This window comes from Penicillium solitum (assembly GCF_028829755.1).
Source record: "Penicillium solitum strain IBT 25940 chromosome Unknown utg000004l_segment0_segment0, whole genome shotgun sequence".
Lineage (NCBI taxonomy): Eukaryota > Fungi > Ascomycota > Eurotiomycetes > Eurotiales > Aspergillaceae > Penicillium > Penicillium solitum.
Genome location: NW_027072124.1, coordinates 115,525 through 140,017, shown reverse-complemented (window position 1 = coordinate 140,017; position 24,493 = coordinate 115,525). Strand labels below are relative to the sequence as shown.

General features: G+C 46.3%; 7 protein-coding genes across 7 annotated transcripts; 2 read left to right on the top strand and 5 right to left on the bottom strand.

Moving 5' to 3' along the window:
* Positions 1–6,698: 6,698 nt before the first annotated feature.
* N7455_006055 (uncharacterized protein) lies at positions 6,699–7,659 on the bottom strand (the record flags this gene model as incomplete). The annotated part of the gene is made up of 3 exons (XM_065605223.1): positions 6,699–7,074; positions 7,122–7,508; positions 7,541–7,659. The coding sequence occupies 3 exons, from the start codon at positions 7,657–7,659 to the stop codon at positions 7,047–7,049; spliced, it is 534 nt and encodes a 177-aa protein (XP_065461077.1). The 3' UTR covers positions 6,699–7,046.
* A 27-nt stretch (positions 7,660–7,686) lies between these two features.
* On the bottom strand, positions 7,687–8,108 carry N7455_006054 (uncharacterized protein; the record flags this gene model as incomplete). Its single annotated transcript, XM_065605222.1, has 2 exons — positions 7,687–7,921; positions 8,008–8,108. Coding segments are annotated over 2 exons (336 nt in total), but the record flags the coding sequence as incomplete, so codon positions are not given.
* A 3,638-nt stretch (positions 8,109–11,746) lies between these two features.
* On the top strand, positions 11,747–12,421 carry N7455_006053 (ankyrin repeat domain-containing protein; the record flags this gene model as incomplete). Its single annotated transcript, XM_065605221.1, has 1 exon — positions 11,747–12,421. One exon carries the CDS (start codon positions 11,747–11,749, stop codon positions 12,419–12,421), a length of 675 nt encoding a protein of 224 aa, XP_065461075.1.
* Positions 12,422–16,981: 4,560 nt separating this feature from the next.
* On the bottom strand, positions 16,982–18,138 carry N7455_006052 (glycoside hydrolase family 71 protein; the record flags this gene model as incomplete). Its single annotated transcript, XM_065605220.1, is given in 6 exon segments — positions 16,982–17,200; positions 17,213–17,360; positions 17,403–17,558; positions 17,615–17,697; positions 17,716–17,840; positions 17,892–18,138. 6 exon segments carry the CDS (start codon positions 18,136–18,138, stop codon positions 16,982–16,984), a joined length of 978 nt encoding a protein of 325 aa, XP_065461074.1.
* A 159-nt stretch (positions 18,139–18,297) lies between these two features.
* On the bottom strand, positions 18,298–18,611 carry N7455_006051 (Glycoside hydrolase family 71; the record flags this gene model as incomplete). The annotated part of the gene is made up of 2 exons (XM_065605219.1): positions 18,298–18,420; positions 18,495–18,611. The coding sequence occupies 2 exons, from the start codon at positions 18,609–18,611 to the stop codon at positions 18,298–18,300; spliced, it is 240 nt and encodes a 79-aa protein (XP_065461073.1).
* A 1,016-nt stretch (positions 18,612–19,627) lies between these two features.
* N7455_006050 (uncharacterized protein) lies at positions 19,628–21,337 on the bottom strand (the record flags this gene model as incomplete). The annotated part of the gene is given in 4 exon segments (XM_065605218.1): positions 19,628–19,807; positions 19,820–20,223; positions 20,860–21,172; positions 21,221–21,337. The coding sequence occupies 4 exon segments, from the start codon at positions 21,335–21,337 to the stop codon at positions 19,628–19,630; spliced, it is 1,014 nt and encodes a 337-aa protein (XP_065461072.1).
* A 530-nt stretch (positions 21,338–21,867) lies between these two features.
* On the top strand, positions 21,868–24,223 carry N7455_006049 (uncharacterized protein; the record flags this gene model as incomplete). Its single annotated transcript, XM_065605217.1, has 2 exons — positions 21,868–23,142; positions 24,131–24,223. 2 exons carry the CDS (start codon positions 21,868–21,870, stop codon positions 24,221–24,223), a joined length of 1,368 nt encoding a protein of 455 aa, XP_065461071.1.
* Positions 24,224–24,493: the final 270 nt, after the last annotated feature.

The window sequence follows — 24,493 nt, the reverse complement described above, 5'->3', positions numbered from 1 at the left end:
ATCCAGGCCAACCAATCCATCAACCGACTCACTTATAAAGAAATAACCGCATCCAAGCACGATAATCGGAGTTTTATCGAGGTTGATTTCGGAATAGTCTTTCATTTCGATAAAGTCAACACGAGCATCACTCTTGTCGCCGCACTTTTGACACAGATTGTTTGGACAACCTTCCCCACAGAGGCTTGGACACTGGTGGCCGCATTCAAGATTTTTAGTGCATCGCTTATCGCAGGGAAGTCGATTGCATGGTGCCGCACAAGGCATTGAGCAGGAGCCTTGATAGGCGCAGGACCAGGTGCATTTCTCGATGCATGGTGCACATGCCTTTTCGCAAGTTGAGTCGTATGCTGAATGTGAGCATCGGACCTATGGCATGGTTAGTGTTTCTATATAATGATAAGATAATGGGTGATTGCGAGTCTTACTTCGCACTTTGCCTCGCAGGAACCGCAGCTTTCCCCATCGTGGCATTCCTTGGGACACCTATAGTTGCAAACACCATGTGGACGGTCACATATTTTTGTGCACTTCGGATGCTTGGTTATTCTTCTTCCGTCAACAACTTCCTAGAGACAATTTCCACAGCAATCACTGCAGTTGTGGCCACAGCTAAGGATATCAATACATGGCTCAGGGCAACGGAAGATCGGGGACGTGACATCCTTAAAACAGCCAACCTTGATTTTATGGCCACACTTAGGAACAGTCTTTTCAACCTCAACATCGCACTTGATGAGCTCCAGGTTCAACATCTGATGGCAATAGAGGACCTTCTTGATATGACCACAAGGAAGCTCAACGTCTTGAATCTTCGTCAAGCAAAGGCCACAATATTCACCACAAAGCTTAGGGCATTCATGGTGACAGGTTGATCGGATACGTGGGCAAGGCTTTCCGCACGCAAAGCCGTCGTACATAACCGTCGAATGGCACTTGGCCTGGCATTGATGGCCATATGGCTCAAGTCGTCGGTCGCACGGGAGACTGCACCCACCCTCTAGACTCTTCCTTTCAAAGTCGTGAGGACCAGAGCATAGAATAGGCGTATCTGGATGGCGAGGACAGCACAGAGCTAACTCCGTACCAACTACATTCGCACGGGAGAGCTGAGAGTGGACATCGGCCCATATTTCCACATTGAGATATGTTTCGGCATTTCCGATGAGGTACATGCCATATTGAGCCCGGCTGAGGAGCACGTTAATGCGGTTCTCGGTGCGCAGAAAGCCAACCTTACGCTTTTTGTTGCTGCGAACTAGGGAGACCACTATCACTTTTGCCTCCTCGCCTTAGAAATTGTCGACTATGGCAAGGCGGAGCGTCTGAAGCAATGTCTTTTTCTCAAGTGCCTTGCGACTATTTGACTCTAGATCCTTATCTTCCACCTTCTCAAACCCATCTACAGCCAAGGTTTCTAGGTCTCGCTCGCTAAGGCAAATCTCGAAATCCTTGCTAAGCGATGTCCTAAGATTCCGCAACTGCCCGGTATATGGGGTTAAGAGGGCAATATCCGTGCTCTTGTACTCTCCTTGCCGAACAAGATACCGAACAAGAGCAGTAGCCATATCGACCTCCCACTAGTTGCTATGAGACTTGACACGGCTGCCGTCATCTCTCGAGTCTTCCTCGTATTGATGGTCCAGCCAGAAGAGGTTGTCCCTCATTCCAACAACATTGGGTAAAGCTATAGTGCTTTCATGGTCCTCGAGTTTGGGATAGACCCTCCTGATAAGTTACGAGATTTCGGGTCTCATTCTTCGCTATACATTAAGCTATGAAATAGGGGCAGGCTTGAGACCTGGCTCGCCGAGAGCGCGTCTCTCAAACTGGCTTCTGTCTAGCTGCCATGCCATTCCTATGGATGATTTAAGACTGAGTGAATAATTTTGAATCTGGGGTCGCAGCTGTCGATAATCTCCAATCTGAATGAAGTGCTCAACACCTGGCATGAGGGCTGAGATGACGTGGGCTTCCATCACTTCTGCTGCTTCCTCGTATATAATGACCTTTGATCCTAAGCGGCGCAATGTCTTGATATGGCGTGTAAGGGATGTTATCGTGATTCCGATCACATCTGCTTGAATCAGGGCTCGGCGATTGACCTTATCATGGACTGCATTGATGTCGTTACGAAGGCTCGCGGCGTGATCAATGGCCTCAAAAATCCGGGCAATTTCGCTTTCCCGCCACTATTTGAACCACTCTATTGCAAGAATCTGGCGTTCCGGGTTTATGAGAGTATGAATATCTTCCTAGGCAGCACGTGTCAAGCGTTCCAAGCGCACAATATCAACTTCATCCTCGTTCTGACCTTTCTGGATTCTCATCGATTTGACCCCAAGCCAATAAAGCAATTTGTCATCCGTGACAGTTGTGAACCCTTCCAGATCCGGTCGGTCAAGCTACTCATGTATAGCAGGCCATTTTCTACGCACGAAGTTCCCTATAGCGGCCCAAGATAGGCCCTTTTGAGACTGGTGTAGAGGTTTCATTGCATATCCAGCATCTTCTATATGGGCTTCGAGTTCCCCATAGGACTTGCCGAGGGTCTGCGACTCTACCTTCGTCTTCCCAAAGTCTTTACTGACAACGCGAAGGTTCTTGCCTTCAAGCTCGGGGGCCTGACTGCGGCCACCAATGCGTATCACTTTCTGGATGCCTATATCAAGAAGGTGCGGTAAGAATTAGTCCAAGGTATGGTTGGTATAACACCTATGGTTCCCGTAAGTAAGAATACCGGAAGGCATGAACTCACTACTCACATCACAATGATCGGTTTAAGGTTTACATTTTTCTTAATTTCAAGCAGAGCTTGGACAACCTTAACGCCTAAATAGGACTTTCCGGTGCCTGGTGGGCCTTGGATTAGGGCATACTCTCGTGTGAGAGCTGCGATAAGTCCCTGACACTAGCCATAATCTAGACCAGTCTGAGTTTGCAGCTTCAAGGTATCAACGGACTCAGGGGTACTCGGATCCAATGCAACGTTATCAGCGGTAGGGGTTACGATCGAAGTCAGGGGAAAGATAAACCCTGGTTTACGCGCATATACCGGTGGGGGGATATTGTGTCGATCTTCATCACTCTTATAGTCTGGCAAGACCCACTTTCGGAATGCCAAATCCCCTTCGCGTTGGATTTGTTACAGGTTTTCCAGGATAGGGACGAACGTGGCAGGGATCAAGCCATAGAATTCAACCAGAATGCTAGTGAGTCTCTCACTATAAAGCTAGCCCAGGAACATCAGTTCATGTTATAAACAAGCCGCAAGTTTGACTGTAATACTAGGTGAATATCTGTCAGACACAAGACTACTCTTATTCTGGTGCGCTTAGTTTTTAGAAGCATTCTTCACGGTCACTTCGAGGAAGATAAGCTTTCTATGAGTTCCTTGGGACGTCAAAAAGCAGATGAGGCTTCCCTCATCAAGTCGACTAGAGTCTTCCCACCATTTGGATTGCTCTTTAGAGGTCCTTTTGCGGAGCTGTGGTAGAATAGAAAAGGATACAGTTGCTTCGAGCTCATTCCTATCATTGATAAATATATACTGAACTTGTGCCCCCGGGTAGAGATATGCCGCGCTGTCCTTGCCTGATAGATAAGGACTTCGTGTTAAATCAGTCTGCTGCTACAGACCCCTAAGAACATCTTTCGCAGAGCCAAAGATATCGTGGCGTAGCAGTCGGAACGTTGAATCAATATATCTTTGCAAAGGGTCGGCGAGAAAGTGCGGTTATAGGAAATTGGTAGAGGGTAGATATTCTAGATTGATATTGACAATCTCTCTAAGAGTAGGAAGAATCAGAATTTCGGATATATCTGCGAGGTCGTTGTCGTGTCTCCCGCCAGGTATTTGCACATCCATTAGAAAAGACAACAGGACTGGCCTAGTCCTCTAGGGATCTCCCTCATGCACCCTAGGTGTAACAAGGTTGCGGCTTACGCTAGTTACCAGGCTCTGCATGACTTCTATTCTACTCTGAAGTCCGTCGAGGTCGGCTTTCGAGCATTCTTCCGTTATTTTAGAGGCCAGTTCGCGGGCTAGGTTGAGCAGTACGGGGAGTTCATCGTGAAATCGAGCGCGTCGGACCCTTAACAAGAGCTGGTAAAGGGCATTTAACAGCAATTTCACCGTGTCTAGTGAAATAACCGAGGCAAATTCGCTGGTTTCTTCACCTCTGCCCATAAGGCTCTGGCAGACATCACTCAGATATCTGATCGCTCGATCTCCATTCGTGCCACCGAAGGATGTGTACAGAGTGCCAACATATGACTCGATAGAAAGACAGTCTAAGAGAGAATGATGGGTAATGACTTCGAGGAACGGCTCATCATAAGCTAGAATAATTCCCTCAGAATTGTGCGCCTCCGCAGTTACCAGGATAAAATCATATCCATGAAGCTCGTCATTCACAAGATCTTTGGCGAGGAACTAATGATTCTCTCTACTGTCGCTTTCCAGAATTTCGAGAGCCCCGTTCCAGAATTGAAGGAGCTCCTCTTGTTTCATCAGAGAATATATAGATCTTGATATCCCGTTTCTTAGGAACCTCTTCCAGTCGAAGTATTGATTCCGAGCGTCCAGATCATGGGTTATGGGATGGTATGCAGCCGGGTTTGATCTGAAGTCGGAAGCCTTATTCATATCGTGCGAGAATCTGCACCTCTTACCGTAGTGGCACGTGCCACGTCGAAAGTGCACACAGAATGTTTCCGACTGATTGCGCTTTCTAAAGCTATTAGGTCCTCCTCGGTTGCTCGTATTGCCCCGAGATCGCCAATTTCCGCGGTGAGTCATCGTGAAAGGAGACAGCTATAGAATTTATAGCTCTCGTGATCCTTAAAGCAGTAAAAGTATTTCTAACGCGGAAGGTTATACAGATGGATGGGTGGATGTGATTGTCCGGAGAAGGGAAAGATAATTTTAGATACGCCAGGCAGGTATCCTCTTTGATAAGAGGGACGTAAGTAAGACTGCCTTATACTTTGTAAATCTGACATCTCCTAACGTCTTGCAGGACAACTCATACCTATATAACCCCTCTTTTCAACATCTCTTTACGGGGGGGGGGGAAGGGGGAGGATCCAATATTTGCCTTTCATCTCCGCTCGCTTTTTTGGTTCAAATGTGAAGGAGGGTTGGATGGACATAGATAAATTCGGTCCTCCTTCCAATCCTTAAAGTACAGTCACCGTAGCAAGACGAGTATTTTAATTGTATCACTCGGTCCTTCCGTCCTCTAATAAAAGCCGTTTGCTTCGAAGGATAACTTGTGTTATGATCTCGCTGTGAGGATGGTACATAACGAAGCTAGTAGTCAGCGAAAACTCTTTCTATAGAGAGAATAGGCTTACCTATCTCGTTGTCAGTCTGTCTGCGTAACACGCTACTATATACTCTAGGCTTTAGGGGGTTGGACATCATGCAGTAATTATCCAACGGACCTTATCGACAAGTAAAGACGTACCTGCTCTATCCCTTGCCAGGAAAAGGCTTGCTTGCTTAATGCTGATAGTCCCTGATTGAGCCATCAGGTCTCAATACACATCGGCTATTACGGGGATAATTGGCTCTTAAATATTATATAAGATGCCTAGTGGAGGCGGGCGACGTCTTACTATCCAGAACTACGAACTCCAAACCGCGAACTCCAAACCGCGAACTCTAAACCGTGAAACTTCAAATCGCGGACACTCCCACCCTTGCTTAACTCTCTAGGTTAGCCGGCGATCCAATCCTATAGTTGGCAGCGCTATGGACGTTTAGCTAGCGACTCTCCCACGAACCCCACTTTCAGGCCATTTTTGGAACGAGTCAGCGGGGTCGCCTTCCATTCCGGCTCGCCCTAATCTCCAGGGTAAAGGGCAAGACCGCGGGGCCACCAATGACGTAGTGACGCCTCAACGGTCCAGACTCCGCATCCAGCCGATGATTAGTTTATATGAAGATGACTAGACGTGCTGTTGTGACGTAACTAACCGTAATGGGCTGAGCTTACCATACCAATACCACGCCCTATCTCACCCCCAGACCTGTCCGAGTTCGATGCGTTGTGAGAAGGGTTACCAGAGCCTCATCTGTGAGGGAATTAAGATCCTTTCCATCTAGTGGCAAGAATCCATCATCCTCACGACTTTGTGGCTTGACGTGGGGATGTCGGTAGGTGGTATTCAACAGATTACGAGTAAAGATATAAGGTGGTCTTGTCCTAGGGCGGGCTCTATCAGAAGAAAGCAAGCCTGCTTAGGGCGCTTCTCTAAGGTAGAGCGAGGAGTAGCTAGGAACCAATCACACATTGGCTCCTCTGATCCGTTGTTACTCCCCCACTTTCGTTTTTAAACGGTACTTCGTGCGTTTTTTCCCAGCTCGCTGCCAATCGCTCCTTGAAGTAATTGTATCCATTTTATGATGTCCCTCCACCATGCCGTTGTTTATCACAGTACGACTACTAGAGAATTATTAGTTACAGTAACCATATTACCGCTATGCTTATGGGAATTGGAGGTACACTGGCCTTAGGAATGGTGTTAGTTGTTATTTATGATTTTCGACTGAGCTGGACCAATGTCAAGCTACTGCGCGCAGAGCGGGATTAACACTCCTCGTCCTTAAACGGCCGATTTGCCCAGAGCTCCCCATTCCTCCTGGGATACTACAGTGAGTGACAGGATCTACTACACGAACGCGGTAAGGCAGGACTAATTGATTCATCTTCTATTTGCAGATAACTAAAAGGAGTTCGACCAAGCAAAATCAAACGCATAAATAGCGCAGGCCTGGTTGAACTCCAACTCTCTAAGCCAAAATCAGACTTGATATTCATCTGAACAAAACGGCGCAATCTTCGACCTGTCCATCCATGTTAATCTACGATCTCTATCGTTGAATTGTGAATTCCGATCATTGTTCGAACATTATCGGGGGAGGGACGCGCTAGCAGCTGATTATAGGTCAGGAAATAGCTGACAGCATGTTCTAAGTTACTATAGAGACTGATAATATCAGGCCGAGTTACGGAAACATAGAACATCAAAGCCTTTACCTATATCTCGGTGAACTGGCCATTTTCTCTGTATGATATTAGCCAGGGAATTTCGAACTTTATAGAAGCACGTACATTATCCTTCCACAGTCTTGGCCAACAAGTAACGTCATACTTAGATTTTGTGACACCGACCATTTTTTACCAACTTGCTTGTATCGAAAGATAGCATCGCGAATATGTGACTTTCTGGGAACAGGAAGGCGTCGGTCTCCAGGATTTATAATGGCTGCCTCGATGCAGTTAAGAACATGGGTAGTGAACTTTCTCGGTCCGAGATTGAGACGCCTATTCTTTTCCTCATTACAGATGGTCTCATAGAGCATGCTGACTTGGACTTTTGCGAGTCGAATCCTCATATAGTTTTCTGCGTTTAGGTTGCCCTTCTCCTTGATACGTTGGCAGATTCCGGCGATCCTGTGTCTCGCAGAAGAGCCTGGTGAGACGCCAAAGCCCACGAAACTCCACAATCGTTCAGTTTGCCAGTGATTTACTTGACTTTCCAAGTGGGCCAAGTCCTGGGGAAAAGACGGTCACCTAGTTCCATGGCTCGTTGAAGTTTGTTTGGACTCAAATCCGGAAACAATAGTATCATGTTTTGAGCATGGTGCATGGGTATGACTCCAGGGGCCTGGACATGTTACAAGGCTTCAAGCGAAAGAGAAGGATTAGCGTATTGATTTTCCTCGGTTGGATTGTCAACCATATATGGACTTAAAGATTGCTCAGCAGTTTGGGAGATGAAGATCGCTGACTCTGCCAGTGGTAGTCCCATGCCAATGCCATCCACATTTTCGGACGTATTATGTAGGGTAGAGCCCTCTAAGCCAGATGCCGGTGGCAGTATATAATCGAATGTGCGGGTATTGGCATATCTAACAACTAGGAGGGATCGAGATCCGCCGGAGTGGAGAAATCAGAGCCCAAGGTATTGGTTCCTACATCTGGACTGGGAACGGACTGGGGGGTTGGATACGAGTATGTTTCCAGAGGCTGTGGTTTTGGCGGATTAATCTCCGAGTTCGAAGGTACGGGCGAGATACCGAGATCGTGGGTGAACTTACTGAATATTTTTGTTATAGTATGAACAGCCCTCACCTAAATGGCTTTCGTATTCCTATGAACTAAACACCAGATCAAACCTAAGGCTTTTCAAGCCCCTGGCATATATCTGCTACTACACCAACTAAAAAGCAAAAAAAAGAAAAGGTCATTGCAAGACAAGGGTTCTGTGTAGAGATTACAGCCATTACTTGGGCTCTATGATGAGTAATTGCGCTGAATTAGCCCCCCCCCCCCCCCCCGGGCTGCTTGGAGTCGCTATTACTGCGCACTCTGTAATATAGCACAGCAGTATGAATAGGGCTTTGCCTGGCCTTACGCAGCTCAAAATTGGAAGTTTCAGGAGGGCACAAATTCATATTGGTAGTTGGAGGCGGTTCCTATATCAAAGGAAGGCATTGCATTTTTAAGGGCGCTAGAAAACACCGTTTACTCTTGACGTTGTCTAGGTTTCAACGGGAAGGTACTATAGGCATTCCTGAATGAATTTCACTAGCCCGTGTTACTGTTTTATGTAGGTCATATAAACGTATATATCAGATATAAACGCGTTTTCTTTTTAATAGTGTGAATATTATTCTGAAAAGGAAATCCGCCCCAACCTTAGTTTTGAACGGTGTTTGCGGGGACTGAACTGAGTGTTGGACCGCGGACGACCGCATATAGTTGAGGGATTGCTAATCCTATACGAGTAGTATACCTTTCTCAATCGGCCTTTTCTGGCCATACTCTATCATTAGCAGGGCTATAAAGAGACGTTGATTTCCTGACTTAGATAGTAGCGTCTTTACTAACACGACCAATAATGGAGGGACCCAGTAAATTGCCTGAAATGGAAGACGGATATGGAGAGGTACCACCGAGCGTATAAGCAAGTTCGGCCGAGAATACCTCGGTGTCTGGCTATGAAGTCTCGCAGCCGGTAAGATGGATATATAGCCATAAAGGACCCCGCTGACCAATCACACGCAGAATCACGACACCACGAGGAATAATCTGTCTGTGGAGCCCTTCTAACCCATACTTGAGATATTGAAACAGCTTAAAGAAGAAGATACCGAGCTTATATTTCAGGCTGCACGCCTAGTAGGGTACTACCGGTGTTTGTGGGAGTCTTGCGTTTCCAAACACATAGATGGCAAGCAGCTTAAAGAAGTAAACGAAGAGCTGCGGGCCGGAAATATTCAGCTATACAACGAAGGAAGCCACTTAAAGCTTCGCCAAGATAAGCAGGTAGCTCGCTTATATTCCATTGAAAATGTATTGGATGAAGTTCGGGGAAACCTTATTGGTATACTCAAAGTTTAGAACGATCGATCGGCCGGTGACTTGGCCATTTTGCCAGGAGATGGGTTTCCTAGACATTAGTCTTTACTGTTAGGCTTGAACATATCAAAGCCGTTTCGGAGCCGTATTACCATAATATTGCAATTCCGGTGTGCGACGATAGCAAGCCTATAATAACCCACCAATAAAGCCCTTGACCCTATGTCCCTAGAATTCGTTGCCTACCACGTAGGTTAAACAAACCAAATGCTCGCCCACTAGACTTCCAGCACTTCGTACCGCGTAAAACGATATGACCATCCAGACCATAAGGATGAGTAGTTGGAGCTGTAAAAGTTAGAAAGGGCAGCAAATTATGATCTTTGCTACCGAGAAGGTGAGGATTTACCTCTAGCGATAGCAGCCAATAGGACAGAACAACCCCTAAGACTGCAATTAGAAGAAGGACAGCTGCCACTCCAACTATATAATACAAAGCGTAACGCAGTTGCGCTCGAGTCCTAGCATAGGTCATTATATACCCGTCCACCCACCATAAGAGAGAACCTAAGCCCAGATGATCCAAAAAGAGAAGGAAGAGTACGACGACTCGCAGTAGGCGATCAAAGTAAGTACCAACTACCGTGGCCGTAATCTTTGTTAGGCACGAGAAAAGCGCAAATAGCGGAAAACAGATCATCAACTGATATAGCGCACTAGGGAGGCTTCGCAGGAAAATGCTTATTCGGAGATACTGATGTCTAGTGGTTAACGTAAAACCGAGAAACAACGTGATGGCACGTACTACGAGTACAGAGGGAAATAAACTGGTTACCCCTAATATCACTTCTCTCCCTATCTCACATTTTCTGCTCCAGCTCAGTCCTATATGCACTGCTAGTAGAACGATCTTCGGCGCAAACACGGTAAGGTCGAGTTTCTGGTGTAATGAGGTTTTCTGAACTGCTCGACGAGACCACACGAGAAGGACATAGCTAGCTAGTAGCAACGCCGTGGCTAGCAGTGCATATAATGTAGTTGGAATCTGTATAACTGTCTTGTGGTTGAGGTGTAAGAATAAAGGGGACTTCAGCTGACTTTATGCCCGGATTGTTAGCTACGGTGCTTACTAGATTTGCTCTGTGCTATGGGTTCTAACGTCATAAAGTCAGCTATCTTACGTTACCTAAAGAAAATGGCCTAAGTCCAATAAGTCTATTATATGCTCTCTATTCGTCTCCCCAGACGACATTGTCTCTCCTAGGAACTATCGAGTCCCTAGGAGCCTGATACAAGCTCCTAGGAACCGAATAAATATTCCCAGGAGCGCCACAGGCAATTCCAGGAGCCCCTGAGCCCCCGGGAACTTAGAATTGGGTCCCAGGAGCGAAGGGCTAGTAAATGACTGTGTGGAATCTGTTAGGCAGTGCTCCGTGCTCGAGTTCAGCAATGAACTATCCATAACGGGGCAATCTATAAAGCCACGACTGCACCCTATCTACTAAACCATTATTACTCTACATTGCCATAACCAGCCGTGGAAAGCATATCTCTTATCGAATCAGCGGCTACCTCTATTCCGTTCCGAAATAGAACAAACCACCAATATAATCATGGTATGATAGTCGTTACTTCCAAGAAGCTATACTTATTCATCAAGGCTTACGGAGACTAATAATGAGATATAGACTATCAAGTTACTCGCCACTATCCTAGACTTGCCGACCGAGATTCTTTGGGTCATAGCCGACACCCTAAGGGGAAACGAAATTTCTGCTCTTACCCGAACCAGCCGAATACTCTATTTAAAGCTACGGTTGGTCTTAATCAAATATAACATCAAGCACCAGAACAGTTCTGTACTTCACTAGGCTACTAAAGCTAACCGTACCGACTTTACAAAAACCTTACTCTCCTACCGAGCCAACGTTAACGCATTGGTTGATAATTGCTCCCCTTTGATGACAGCCGTACAATATAGGTCCGGGTCGACATTTAAGCTCTTCCTAAAGAATCAAAAGACAGAAGTCAACCTAAGGAATAAGGCTGGAAAGAGTGTTTTGTGGTATAGCGTGGAGAAAAATTCATCTGCCGTCGTGAAGAGGCTCCTCCAATACCCTGATATTGAGATAGATCTTTTGTATTGCTAGCGCCAAACCGCGCTCTGGCTTGCAGTCTTTTATAAAAGCAAAGAGCTTGTGGCCATGCTACTCTCCAAAGGTGCCAACCCTGACGCGATGGATCAGGATGGTATATCGCCTTAGATCGAAGCCTATATCAAGAACAGGGAGCCTATCAAATATTTGTTCCTAGATTATTGCAGAACAGTGTGCCCCGAGACAAAGAGCGAGACGTGCACCGGCAATGCAAAAATGATTAGGGATGATACGAACAGCAAGGACCCTGGTGCGTTGCGAATGCGGCTTAGCTGGGGAGAAGACGTTGACGCAGTGGATCACCAGGGAAGAACGGCCTTACATCTTACAGCTGCTAGTAGAAATCTATCGGCCGTTAAGTCACTTCTCGACAAAAAATCCATCGATTATGATATACTGGACCAAAGAAACGGCACGCCGCTCCACGTAGCTGTAATGGGTGGACATCTCGTAGTGGTAGATCTGTTGCTGCGTCAAAACGCTCTCGTAAACTGTAAGGACGATTCTGGAAATACCCCGCTATGGTATTCGACTTCTAGTCATCGCGACGATGTCACAGAGAGACTTTTGACTGAAAATGACGTGGATGTCAATACAGTCGGAGGAGGGAGATATAGTGAGCCTTCTACTTCACTATACTATCTGGCAAGGAGAATGGACATAGTTGTTCTACGATGGTTTCTTATAAGACCGACTCTCGACCTAAATATCTGCGCGGGCTTTCGATCACCTCTCCGCCTAGCTATAACGGAGGGTAACATTACGGTTGTGAGATTGCTCCTTACTCATAACGAGCTTGAAATCAATGCTCGATATATACGTGAAGATTCCCCGCTCTACCTAGCCACCGAAAGAGGCGATATTAATGTGGTGAAATTATTGGTGGAATAAGGTGATCGATTGAAGATCAACCAGCTGAACAGCATTGATGAGGAGAGTGCACTTTTCGTGGCTATCCATAATCAAAGCTTTAATATTCTGGACATCTTGCTTCAGTATCCTGCTATCAACCTCAATTTGAGCAATCGTTAGGGCGAAACCGCGCTAGGGTTGGCAGTCAAAGGAGGAGACGTGAAAATAGTCAAAAGGCTACTCTAGGACTCGAAAAGTGTTTTAAACCTAAAAGTTCCAGCTCTCCTTGCTAGATCCCGTAACAGTCATGCTGTGAAGAAGCTTATTGAAGATGAGATAGAGCGGAAAAGACGGGACAGCTGTTATCCAAGCTAAGATCGGCTGTTCATAAGATATGTAAGGTTTGCCTATATCTAATAACTTTTATCAAATAAGAATAGTCTCTGGCTGTCATTTATGTCTTATTCTTTAAAAATCAATCGAGATTCACTCCGGATCATTCCAGCATTTTGCTGGGTGAATAGGCTAGCGATATGTATTAGGATATGCGGACGATCATTTTGTTGCGGCGACCGTTCTAACACGGGGTTATATAAAAGACAGGCAGAGTATTACTCTAAATAAGCCCGTAACAAACAGACTACAAAGGGATGGAGCTTATTACCTAAAACCACGAGAGAAAGCTCTTTCTGCCCTTAGGAAATTGACAATATAAAAAGCAAGGCTTAGCCGCCTATATATAGGTAATCGTCTCTCTCTCTGAGTTGTTGACAACCAAATAGAATGCCCCCGATTGGGTCAGACTTATATCGATGGTTTGCTGGTACCTCTCTCCCTAACTTATATGCTATCAGCGCTGCAGCCGTCCTATCAATATGGTTGATCTATTGGCTTGGACGAGGTATATAGGGCTAGGCGCGGGGGAGACGCTATATGGGCTTTTGTCGCCCCTTCCAATTGAAAATGTTAGGCTCCTGGCGGCAGTTTGCCTACGTCCACCTACCAAAGGGCATGAGCTGGCTGGACATCTCCTAGTACCGGCAAGCACTAGTGTTAGCTGTCATACTTACGGCAAATATTGTTGGCCTTCGGTTGCGAACCCATTCCTAGAGGGAAGCATAGAAAAGAGCTGGCTCTTTGGCAGTCATCAACCTCATCCCCTTATACACCGGTGTGACTTTTGGTTTTCCGGCAGATCTGCTGCATGTGGACCGTTATATACTCGCGTGGTTCCATCGCTGGGTAGGTCGCATATATGTGCTCCATTCTCTATTGCACTGTTCGCTGCTCGTCAGCGTCGCTAGAACGACGAACCTTACAAATCCACGGTACATTGTTCCAATAGCGGTACGTATTACTATCTATGGAGCTGTATTTACGAGTTACACAGGTGGCTACAGCTAACTCAATGTAGGCAGGATCTGCTCTTGTTCTCGTGATACCAGCGACTTGCGCGGCGGTCCAACGGCGTAATATGCAGTTTGCGATGAAATGCCACTATCTTCTTACAGTAACCGCGATCTACGCGCTTATATACCACCTCATGGAGCGACAGTCATTATATCGGTGGTACTTAGTGGGCGCTATTTGCCTATGGTTTTCCATCAGCGCCGTTGTCTACATGGTGGCCGTATAGAACCAGAAGCCTTAGAAATCTTCTCGAAATAAGGTGACCATAAACTCTGTAAGCCAGTTCCTCTGGATTGATATCACACTACCCCTCAACCGACCGATCCGCCCTAGCCAGTACGTACAGCTCTAGATACCACGGGCCAGCTTCCGCGCTTATTTTCAGCTTCCTATTTTCTATATTGCGTTTTAGGAAGACGGACCGATTCAACGAACGGTGCGTATAGTAGCTAAGCCTCAACTTGGGCTTACGCGAAAGCTATACTATGACGCACTGGAATTCCCGAGTAGGCAGCCGGTTATCGTACTCGGACCCTACGGACACCCTCTCAATTTCTATCGGTTCGGTACAATCCTCTTCGTGGTGGAGGATATTGGATTTTTTCGAGCGCTATCGTACATTGAGATGCTAGTACAAGCCAGTTATAAGCGAGAAGTAATGGTACGGAAGCTGGAGGTTCTCTGGAAGCGCCGAGTTGGCATAGATGGTATGTCCCTACGTTTGGCCCGTGGTTCGGAGCCTAGGGATCGCCTTTGCTAACATAGTGCACGTAGGGTATCCAAAGTGGGTAAACAAATGGATAGAACAGCTATTCCATCTCGATCGGAAAGGGTTTTATATAAGTTGTCTACGAGCACAACTCATCCTAGGCGACGTAATCTAACCAAGCTCCAGATTTTACAATTCAGTATCTACTACCCACGTACCCAATCAGGCCCCGAAGAAAATATTTCCTACCAATAGGGTGAGCGGCTCTGGTACTTTTATGGCTCGGTTAATATTAAAGAGGAAGTTGCGCGACTTATAAATAACCAATACGGAGCTATGGCCGTGGCGGGTGAGTGTTACCGATTCCGATCTCATTTCCTATTATAGGTTGGAAGCGGAAGGCCGTTATGGTGCTGACAAGCTGTTGTGCAGTGTGTACGAGTCCGTCGATACGTGAGGCTGTCACGAAGACTGTTTAACCCCGCGCGGGAAGAAATCTCCGACTGATGATTTTCGATCTCGATACATTTCATACACGGGGTGAAGACGAAGATTTGCCCGACAGCATCCAGTCTACAATTGGGGACTGCTAATATCCACTACTAACAGTTATAAGAGAGGATAATCAAATTGAACAAGTACGACGGTTTCGCGCGGACGGAAAGGGGCCACAATCGTCATTGTCCGAGGAAGTAAATACGTAAACCGGAAGTGTTTAGATAGGCAACCACGCGAAGTAGGTTATAAATATATTAGCCCAGGCGTGCAGAAACCTTATCGTTACAACGACCGAATTATCAACTTCTAGCAGCTTTATTTAGTGCGCAAAACAATCTACCCTGATCCTAATGCCCTCAGTGCGCTTCGCTTACGCGCATTCATGTTCGGACCCGCTCCGCCCGCCTTCAATTGGAGTAATATTATGGCTGGCGCGGTGTCAGCTTAATGGTTGGTTGACTGGTTGACCTCGTGGAGCTTATTGGCAAACTCACCATATAGTTGGCCATCTTATCTGCCGGCAGTTCATGTATCACAGGGAGCATTCTATGGGAAGCTTGGAGCCTGGCCTTGTTCGCCGCACATTTGGTTCGCCTTCGCGAGTAGATCCCTTCTGGAGGGAATGCTTCTGGATCTTCTGAGTTGTTTTTATGATATAATGATGATCGGCGACCATGGCAAAGCTGGCAACGAAGAAAGCCAATCTGCGGCCTGATTTCTGGTAGATCGTTGTCCGCGTTTCTTCCTGTTGGTATATTGCGTACTATGTGAGTTGGTAGACGGTTCCTGCTTAGAGGCGACTTTAATGGACGAAAAGATCTCTTGGCCCTATTGCTTAGCATATCAGTATTATCCGAAAATGCATATGGATCATCAAACTCTGACACGCTTGGCATGCGCCCACAACTTAGTACCAAGGAACCAGCTCATAGTTGTACGCGTGGGTACTGAAAATAGTTGAGTAGGCCGTAGGCATAAGAGATATACAACGTTATATTATCCTATTGAGGCATTTTTGATTTGGCCTTTTCAATGATTCAAATACCAGATTATCGACAAGTCTGTTGCCGTGAAGTATAGAGAAAATTGCTCACTGAAATGACCTTACGGCACCGAACATATATGGTCAAGGAACGGACTTAAACGTTTGACCATGATATAAATATAAATATAAACAACTCTGTTCTCTATAGTAGGTTGTTCAGTATTCCTTAGGCGGGAACCGGGATTATACCGCACTTTTTGTAAAATCGACTTAAAGCAATTTCGTGATTAGGCATTAAGAAAAAAACCTTTACCGTTGACCCTCAGATTCTGATATCCGAAGAAGCGGAGATGGTATATATCTTTGAGGGAGTTGATGATCCCTATACAGACCGACCGGTCATTCAATTATCAACGCGTTTGGGGACATCGAAGCCTAGGTAGATATTCTCGTAATCGGTCTTACCATAATAACTCTTCTCTGGTCCTATCGCCAAGGCCTAGCGTATATCCATAATCGAGCGGGCCACGTTAAATTGGGGAACACCGTAATACGCACCATATATGGTACTGGATCTTATATATCTTCCAGGACGATATTTGCTATGTTAATACCTGTAGAATCACCTGCGATAGTTGCCAATCGGTTACAGTCAGCGGCTCAATCAGTCCGATGTCCATATTTGTTTGAAGTCAACACTAAGGGAAACTAGGCGATATATAGAATAGTATAGGAATATTATTGATTTAATTTTAATTACGAACCGTCCATATATACGGTGGGTTTTCTTGATTCGACAACTTTTCTGCCGAGATCTATAATTCTGTGGCAATATAATTGATGGGCAAGCAGTCATCGGAGGGAAATAGTGTTTCGTATTGTTGAAGATAAAGCAGATCGTCAGATGTTTGAGCCACGAAGTCTTTTAACTGACTGTTTGAGGAATTAATATCCTCTAGAATCTGGTAAGAGTACAGTAATACTTAAATTGCTTCTTTCACCTGGCACCTAGTGTAGTCGGACATGTAATCTGCAATCCCTGCGATAACAGTGCCAATCCAGCCGGCTGCAGCCGGTCAACAGAGGCTTCCGCCGGCAGAGTGCCCATATAAGCATTGAAATTGTAGATGCCACAGGGATACGTGTCAGTAATATCTCTCCGACTAATCCCATATAGAGAGTCAACCGTCTTTCCTTCACGAACAACCTTGAAGCTCTATCTACCCACACCCATCGGCACGGAGTGCGACCACATTCCGGCCTTGGCGTCATAAGTCTCAGCCTCGTAGCCAGACTGCATATACACGGTAGTAGGAGACTTTAGCATCGTTACGATGAATACCTCGTCGGCCATGTTATCCGCGCCATCGGGTTGTCTATAGACGAAGTTGCCACTCTAGCTGTTGGAGCACCCTTACATTGTCGTGTCGGTTATATCACAATTGACATTCTTAGGGGTCGTTCGGTACCAGTAGACCAGCTTTTCTTCGTCGAGGAAACGGATTGGTAGTTTTGAGCCAGCTTTGTAGGCGGCTATAAAAGGCTTCGCCATATCGAGCCAGCCATTATATGGCCTGTTTTTATGTTATTCGCCGTCGCCCCTTGTACTTCTTGGGAGAGTTCTGCTTACATTCCCATGACCCATTTGGAGGCCCCGTCGTCTATATACGGCGATGATAGCGGACCAATATAGTGCGATTCGCCGTAGTCATTCTAGGTGAGAAGCTCTACGAAGCGAGGACTGGTAGCTAGAATTTCTCTCCATCGGTTATACCATAGGAGTCTAGAGGGAAACACCCAGTTTTTCGTGTAAGAGACTTCGCCGCCGAAATGTATCGAGAACCAAGGCGAGACCGCTAATTTTGAATCAGTATAAGAAGAAAAAACACCTTGTTCGAGCCACTTACACGCGATGTAGGGTTTCCCGTTAAGAGCCGTATTATAAGTATTATCACTATCGGTAACAGCGAGCTGCTTGCTAGGAGTTGAAGACCCATTGTTTCCGTTATTTCCCCACGTAATCCAGTTCAGAGCGGTCTGAAGGTTGCTGAAATCACCCCGACCGGGGTAGAAATTGGGTGCAAAATATATATCGCTGTCGGTAGCTGCTCTAATCGCTACAATGTCGACACCATCACCGGCGAACGAAGACATAAATACTTTCCTATTAACCTTGAGCTGGGCAGGCAGATTGGCATACTACGCGATCTTCGCGCCGACTACATTGCCCTAACTAGTCTGCCACTAGTTGAAGTCAAAAGAGATGAATACTTTCATGCCATTGTTGGCGGCAGATTGATACGCAAACCCCAGTTACTCGTCCGTGTAAGAATCAGTGCCGATGTTTAAGGCGAAAGCGTCGATGCCTATATATTGGGCGCGCTTTATATCGTCGTCATAGTCGCTAGCACTCTGGCGGTTGCTAACGATGCCAACCTAATGAGAGTTAGTACTGGATTCACGATTCAATGGGGGATGCCGGAGTGCCATGCCATGAAGTGGCAGAAAACAAGCCTATTTCCATGGTTGTCATCAAAGCTAGCCGTGGTAGTGTATTTATTTGGGAGTGAGGAAGCTATGATAAAGGGAATGTGGCCAAACAGGGCCACAATGGGTCCCAGCAACATGAAGTTTGGAATGGATGCGTGGGTTAGTATACGATCGAAAGCTCGCAGTGAAAAGAATAAGGAAAATACTAAGAGGAGGGAATGTACTGTGAGATCAGGATCTTGATATACGCATTTGGTTAAAAAGCGCATTGCTTACATTCCCGCTCACTCCTTATATGCGTTTCTAGAAAATAGATAAACGTTCCTTATAACCGTAATGAGGAATTTACCATGGAGGAGCACCCCAGAAGTCAAATAGCCCATGTAAACTGTGTCATCATGAGGACAAGGTCCAAAGCAGTATAGAGAGCAACCGAGTTCTTGTTTACTTATAAACTGGCTTAGGTGGCGTTGCAGGAGTACTAAAATATATCCGAATGACCACTATACCGGTGGTTTGGTTACTTAAATATCCATAACTATTTTATAATGGATCTTCTAGATACAATAAACGCGCAATTAGGCTCATAGGTCATAATCATCTTCTATACATGCCCGACGTAATGGCAGAAAAATAATAGTAAAAAAAAAAAGACATTTCACTCAATGTTTCTATGTTACGTAGCTCGTAGAATAAACCCGTTCAACTGCTGTGAGTTCCCGCCCCTCTGATAGGTCCATTCGAACTCTGCTTCTTTGTTAACCATACAATCTATAAATAGACTCGCACCGATGATCGCTATGGTACTGGTCACCGACTCGTTTCTGGCACGGAATATCTCCAACGCGCTGATTTCCCGCAGTCTCCAACACTATATATCATAACACGCCCCCGTTTATATGTCACCGGTTGTGGGAAACCTAGGGCTTCCCACAAATGAAAAGATAACCACGAAAGATAGTACATATCATTCAGTAAACGCGATGGTTATCCATATTTTGTTCTATTGAGATTATTATCCAAAAATCTGCAAATCTGAATGGCCCCTTCATCTTAGTTTGACAAAGCCATAGAAGGGTCAAAACAGACCCTATTATGATATCAGGCTATCTAAGAGCCGGAGCACTCATATTCCCCAGTTCCCAACAATATTCTACACAAAGAATTGTGGATCAAACGATGCTATGGGTAGAGAGGGATGGATGCAAGATAGAGGAATCGCGCTCCGTATGCCAGGATCTGCTGCAGTCTCTATCTGCGGTCGTAAAGACAATTGAAATCGGGTTTCCCTAGCACTTCCCATGTAGCCATTCCGCGAGATAATATCACGTATCTAACCACGCACTCTACGTAGGTTCCCCAACATCGATTCAACCCGCGGAAGAAAGAACGGATACTCTTCTATAACCTCTTCGTTTCCCGTGCTGAGCTTACTAAGCCGGATTTCTATCCAGTGCACCCGTTTAAAAAGAAAGAATGCTGACACGTAGAGGAAAATATTATCGGCATAGGTGTCTGGGGATAACAGATCCGGCCCCGTCCAGCTAAAGGCGCACTCGCTATCATGGTTAGGGTAGAAAATGCACTCGATAGCACGAGGCCTCTCGGCCTCATTTTTTGCATATTGTGATATGCTAATAGGTTGGATTGAACTGAGAGTGCTGCGATTGGCTGCGAGACAAGGTGGTGGTGTCGGTATATTCGGCGATTCTCTCCAGATTAACTCAAGGTCTAGATCCAAATCGAAGTCTGAAGGGTTTTGTCAGCGCCAACACTAGCCATCGAAGATGTTTCAACCAACCAAGTTGATCAAGTTGCCCCATTCTTTCTACGTAGCACGTGAGATTGCACGATAAAAAGCGGTTTGCGAAGAAAAGGTAGGTTTGGAGAGTAAGAAAATCTCTATGGTTTCATTAGAGATTTATATTTATAGGCCAGAATGACAGGCAAGCAAGTCTAAGGTTTAGCGCAGAGCTTTAGTACTTAGGGGGTGGTAAGGCGTTTGTTTATAAACATAGGAAAAAAACCAAACAAAACCAGATATTTGGCCATATTCAACAAAAGTCCCTGTGTGCCAGTGATTGGTTGTTCTTGATTCACGCAGACGCAGACGGTGCTCGATTTGTGTTTTTGCGTTGAAAGTACATTCATTGGTAGTATGATACTACCTATGGAACGCCCCACCTATACTCCACCCCGTTGAACTATCCTTTCCGACCAGTTCATTGCCTGCCTTTTCTGTTCAACGTAAGAACCACGAGACCTGTTTATCACTCTATTGCCTACCAGTACAATACCAGCCATAGCCAGGTTAAGCGTGCCGATCTTATTTCGCTTGAGCAAAAACTCACTGTAACTCATTTATATGATAATAGCGTCTATCACTATTCTGCAATGTTCCGAGAATACCCTGATGTATAGAGTCAAAGGCCTGACGACGATCCCACAGCAGCAGCTCCTGGTTATCACAGCATTCTTGGAGCTTCTCATTCTCTCCTACCAGCCATTCGTTGGAGCCTTGTAGGAAGCGACGTTCCTCTTCCAAGCGTATTTTGCCGGCGGACTTGATCATGTAACACTCCCACAGGCACAAATAGAGGTCTAGGAGGTCAATAGCGGAAGATGCTAAAGCGGGTTTTTTTTGCAGGATTTTGGTCAAATCACTGGTTAGGGAACATGCCGTACCTATCGAGATTGTCTGTTTTTTGGTTAGAGCCGATCAAATACGGACTCAGTGAAATCTGACCTTTGTCACTTGCTTGGTGCTGCCTAGCATCCCTACTGGCTTCTTATATGGATCTAGTGCTCCTCGCTTTCTTTTGTTGGTCCGGCCCGAAGGAGAGTGGGAAGCAGGAGCGTCCATTGGGCTCGAAGGATTCAGTGTTCCTCTATATTCAGGTAGAAAGATAGAGAGTTGAATATCGCTATTGTAAGTCGAGGAAATAGTTTTTTTATATATTATATGCCAATCTACCGCATCACGCTAAATTGGTTTTTTTTTAGGGAGAGCCATTGGCCATCGCAAAAAAAGCTGTCTTCAACCATGCGACTAGAATCACAATAAACAAACCCGCATTGAACTGTTCTAACTCTGTACTAGACTCAAGTGAAGGATATATTACTGAGGGCAAAGCTGTTTGAACTGCCGGTTACACCTGGCCGTGCTCATCTAACTGAGGGCCGGCAAGAAACTGCGGGCGCGCGCAGGCACCGGTAAACATTTCGCTGGACCGGCTCAATTTTACGGGTTAGAGACAAAGCCGTGAGTAATGTATAAGTAAATGGAAAAAAAGGTCGACCTGATGACTGCGAAATTACCAATCAAAAATCATCTCTGTTGAATTTGCTTGGAAAATTGTCTACGCGATCTGGTTGAACACCAAGACGCAAGGAATGTCCACCGATGGAGTCAAAATTTCCAACGAGAACACTACAAACGGCGCGTCTGGTGAGCCTATGGGTGGTATGTCTGGTAGCTACAGTGCGTTGGCTCGGTTTGCCGATACTACCAAGTATATCTTCGCCTGGGTTTCCCGCGGCGCGATTGATGTGACAGAGAACGCCTGGATGGGAAGTGGCTACACGAACGTGCAGAACCGCACGAACGGTCGCAATGTTGCTATTTCGCTTTTCTCTGATAAGTATACCAAGGTTGGCGCCCAGGCCACGTCTGAGGTCGGCTCCGAGGATGGAGATAGCCAGGTCAACTGGGTGAACTCTGGATCGAACGATTGCTCAAACGCTCACGCTGCCGCCTTTGGAAGTAGCAATGCTCTCGTCACCTGGGAGGAAATCTCGAACCTGACTTGTGACTTCATTGCCATGGGGTGCCGTGGTACCTTTGCTGGAACTTACTTCCAGCAAGTTGACTCCACCGGCTCCAAGGTTGGTCAAGCTTTCAGTGCTGACGATGTTTACGTTGCTGGTGACATGGTGACTATGTCAGATGGTAGAATTTGCTGGCCCTATGTCAACATGACTTGGGACCTCTCGCAGTCCATTGATGACTCCTCGTCCTCTGCGACTGGCAAAAAGATGAGCATTGCTTGCGTAGGCCGCGATGGTGCAACGGATTCCCCGACAACTACGGCTGCTAGTGTCACCACCAGCGCGACCGCAAAGGTCGCCATTACTGAGGGTGCGAGTGCCATCATCAAGGCCGCTTCGAGCGAGACCACCGTCAAAGCCCCAACCCAGATTACCGAAGCCGCTTCAAGTGCAACCACAATCAAAGCCATAAGCCAGACTACCGAGCCCGCAGCCAAGGCTACAAGTGGGAGTGTCGCCGCCATCGGAAGCGGATTTGGGAATCCATCGAGCAGTTCTGTGATCGAAGTCGCAAAGGCCGTTACCAGCTCCGCGGCCAGTGGCATTGTGGATGTGATTGCAAGTGGACCAGACAGTGAACTTCCGGCTGCCACTGCTATTTATACTCCCGACACCCCCAGTGGGCCCAGTGGGGTTCCCGCGGTGAGCGAAGTCCCCACTGATGCCCAGAGCGCAATTCCAAGCAGTGTTGTCAGTGCAATCCCGAGCGGCACTCCTACCGGAATCGCCAGGGGTCATGGGCGGAAACATGGCCACGGCTGGGGACACCATGGCACGGAACACCACAGTTCGGGACACCACAGTGCGAAATATGATGAGGTCCCTGAGAGCGAGCCCCAGGTCAGTGGGCTTGCAAGTCCTAGCAAATTTTATGGTTTCCCACTAGAATTTCGTGCCTAGGTATTAGATCTTTCCTCGTATGACAATTGTATCATCTTCTACGATGTCTTTTTGGTGGTCTTTTGGATACTCTTTTTAGGTGTAAACGAAGGCGGTAAAAGGGCATCTTTGTCATGTCCCACTCTCCAGGGGGGAAGGGGGTCGCAGGACTCGACATAGATCTATATGATCTATACGAACGGTGACTTCTCTTACCTATTCCCGGATGTTGGCGCGGAGTGCCCGGAACCAAGCCAATTGCAACAGTGCTTTGTGGGTATGTATCGGAAATAGATTAGTAAAATTTACAGAATAACTAACTGGATCTGGACTAATATTGTCGCGGGTGATCCGCGTCATCCTAGTGCTGGATGTGGAAGGTGTCTCAGGGCTGGTCAAGTTAACAACTTCCTTAGAGCGAAATAAAAATCTTACCTCCCGTTTCAAGAGCTTAAGATACATGATTGCTGCTAAGAGGAGCTTTTTCATATTCAATTGCAGGCCCGTATTAAAAGAATCGTATTCATAGGGATTCTTTCTACTTAGGGGCTTATGATTTATATCACAAGATATCGGCAACTTAAAGACTTATGCACCCAGCCAATGCGCAGGCTATATAGTATATGAGGTTAAATTTTAGAGACTAACCAGATCAAGAGCACCCAGGTTGGCGTGCCCAACCCGGTTAGCGCCATAGCCCAGATCTTCGAGTTGAAAGGAGTTCTGTACAATGTGATAAGGCTCAGGGTTCGCTTATAAGCTGGCCTCTGGAGCGCCACTTCACCACACCGACTACCCCCTGCCAGCTTTGAGTGGGCCGCTACGCAAGAAAGGTAACGAGCCAGCATCGGCTCATGCTAGTTGCTTATGCGGATATAGGTTTGATGTAATGCAATCAGCTGGGTGAATGGAATTCAGTAATTGCGATTGTATATCGGAGGGTAACTAGACCGAGGGCAATCTGTTGGGTGCTCCCAATCCGGTTAGCAGAAAAATAACCAAAACAGACAACCGCCAGGTAATGATGAGCGACGGAGACTAGATTCCTTGAAGTTAGTTATTTACATGACCTTGGTATTCCTGAGTCTGAACATCTATACCTCGCCGACCGATCTGTGAGCACTAAGCCTAGATACCATGTTTGTAGAGGTTCAGGCCATGGACCTGAATACTTAGGGTCTAAACCTCAACGCCGTGAGGCTTGACTAACTCTCCCGACTATCGCGTTGATCACTATCACTATTATCCAATAGAGACAAAAGTGCCAACAGCCCACTGGAAAAATAACCCCATTACAGCCAATTAGACCGTT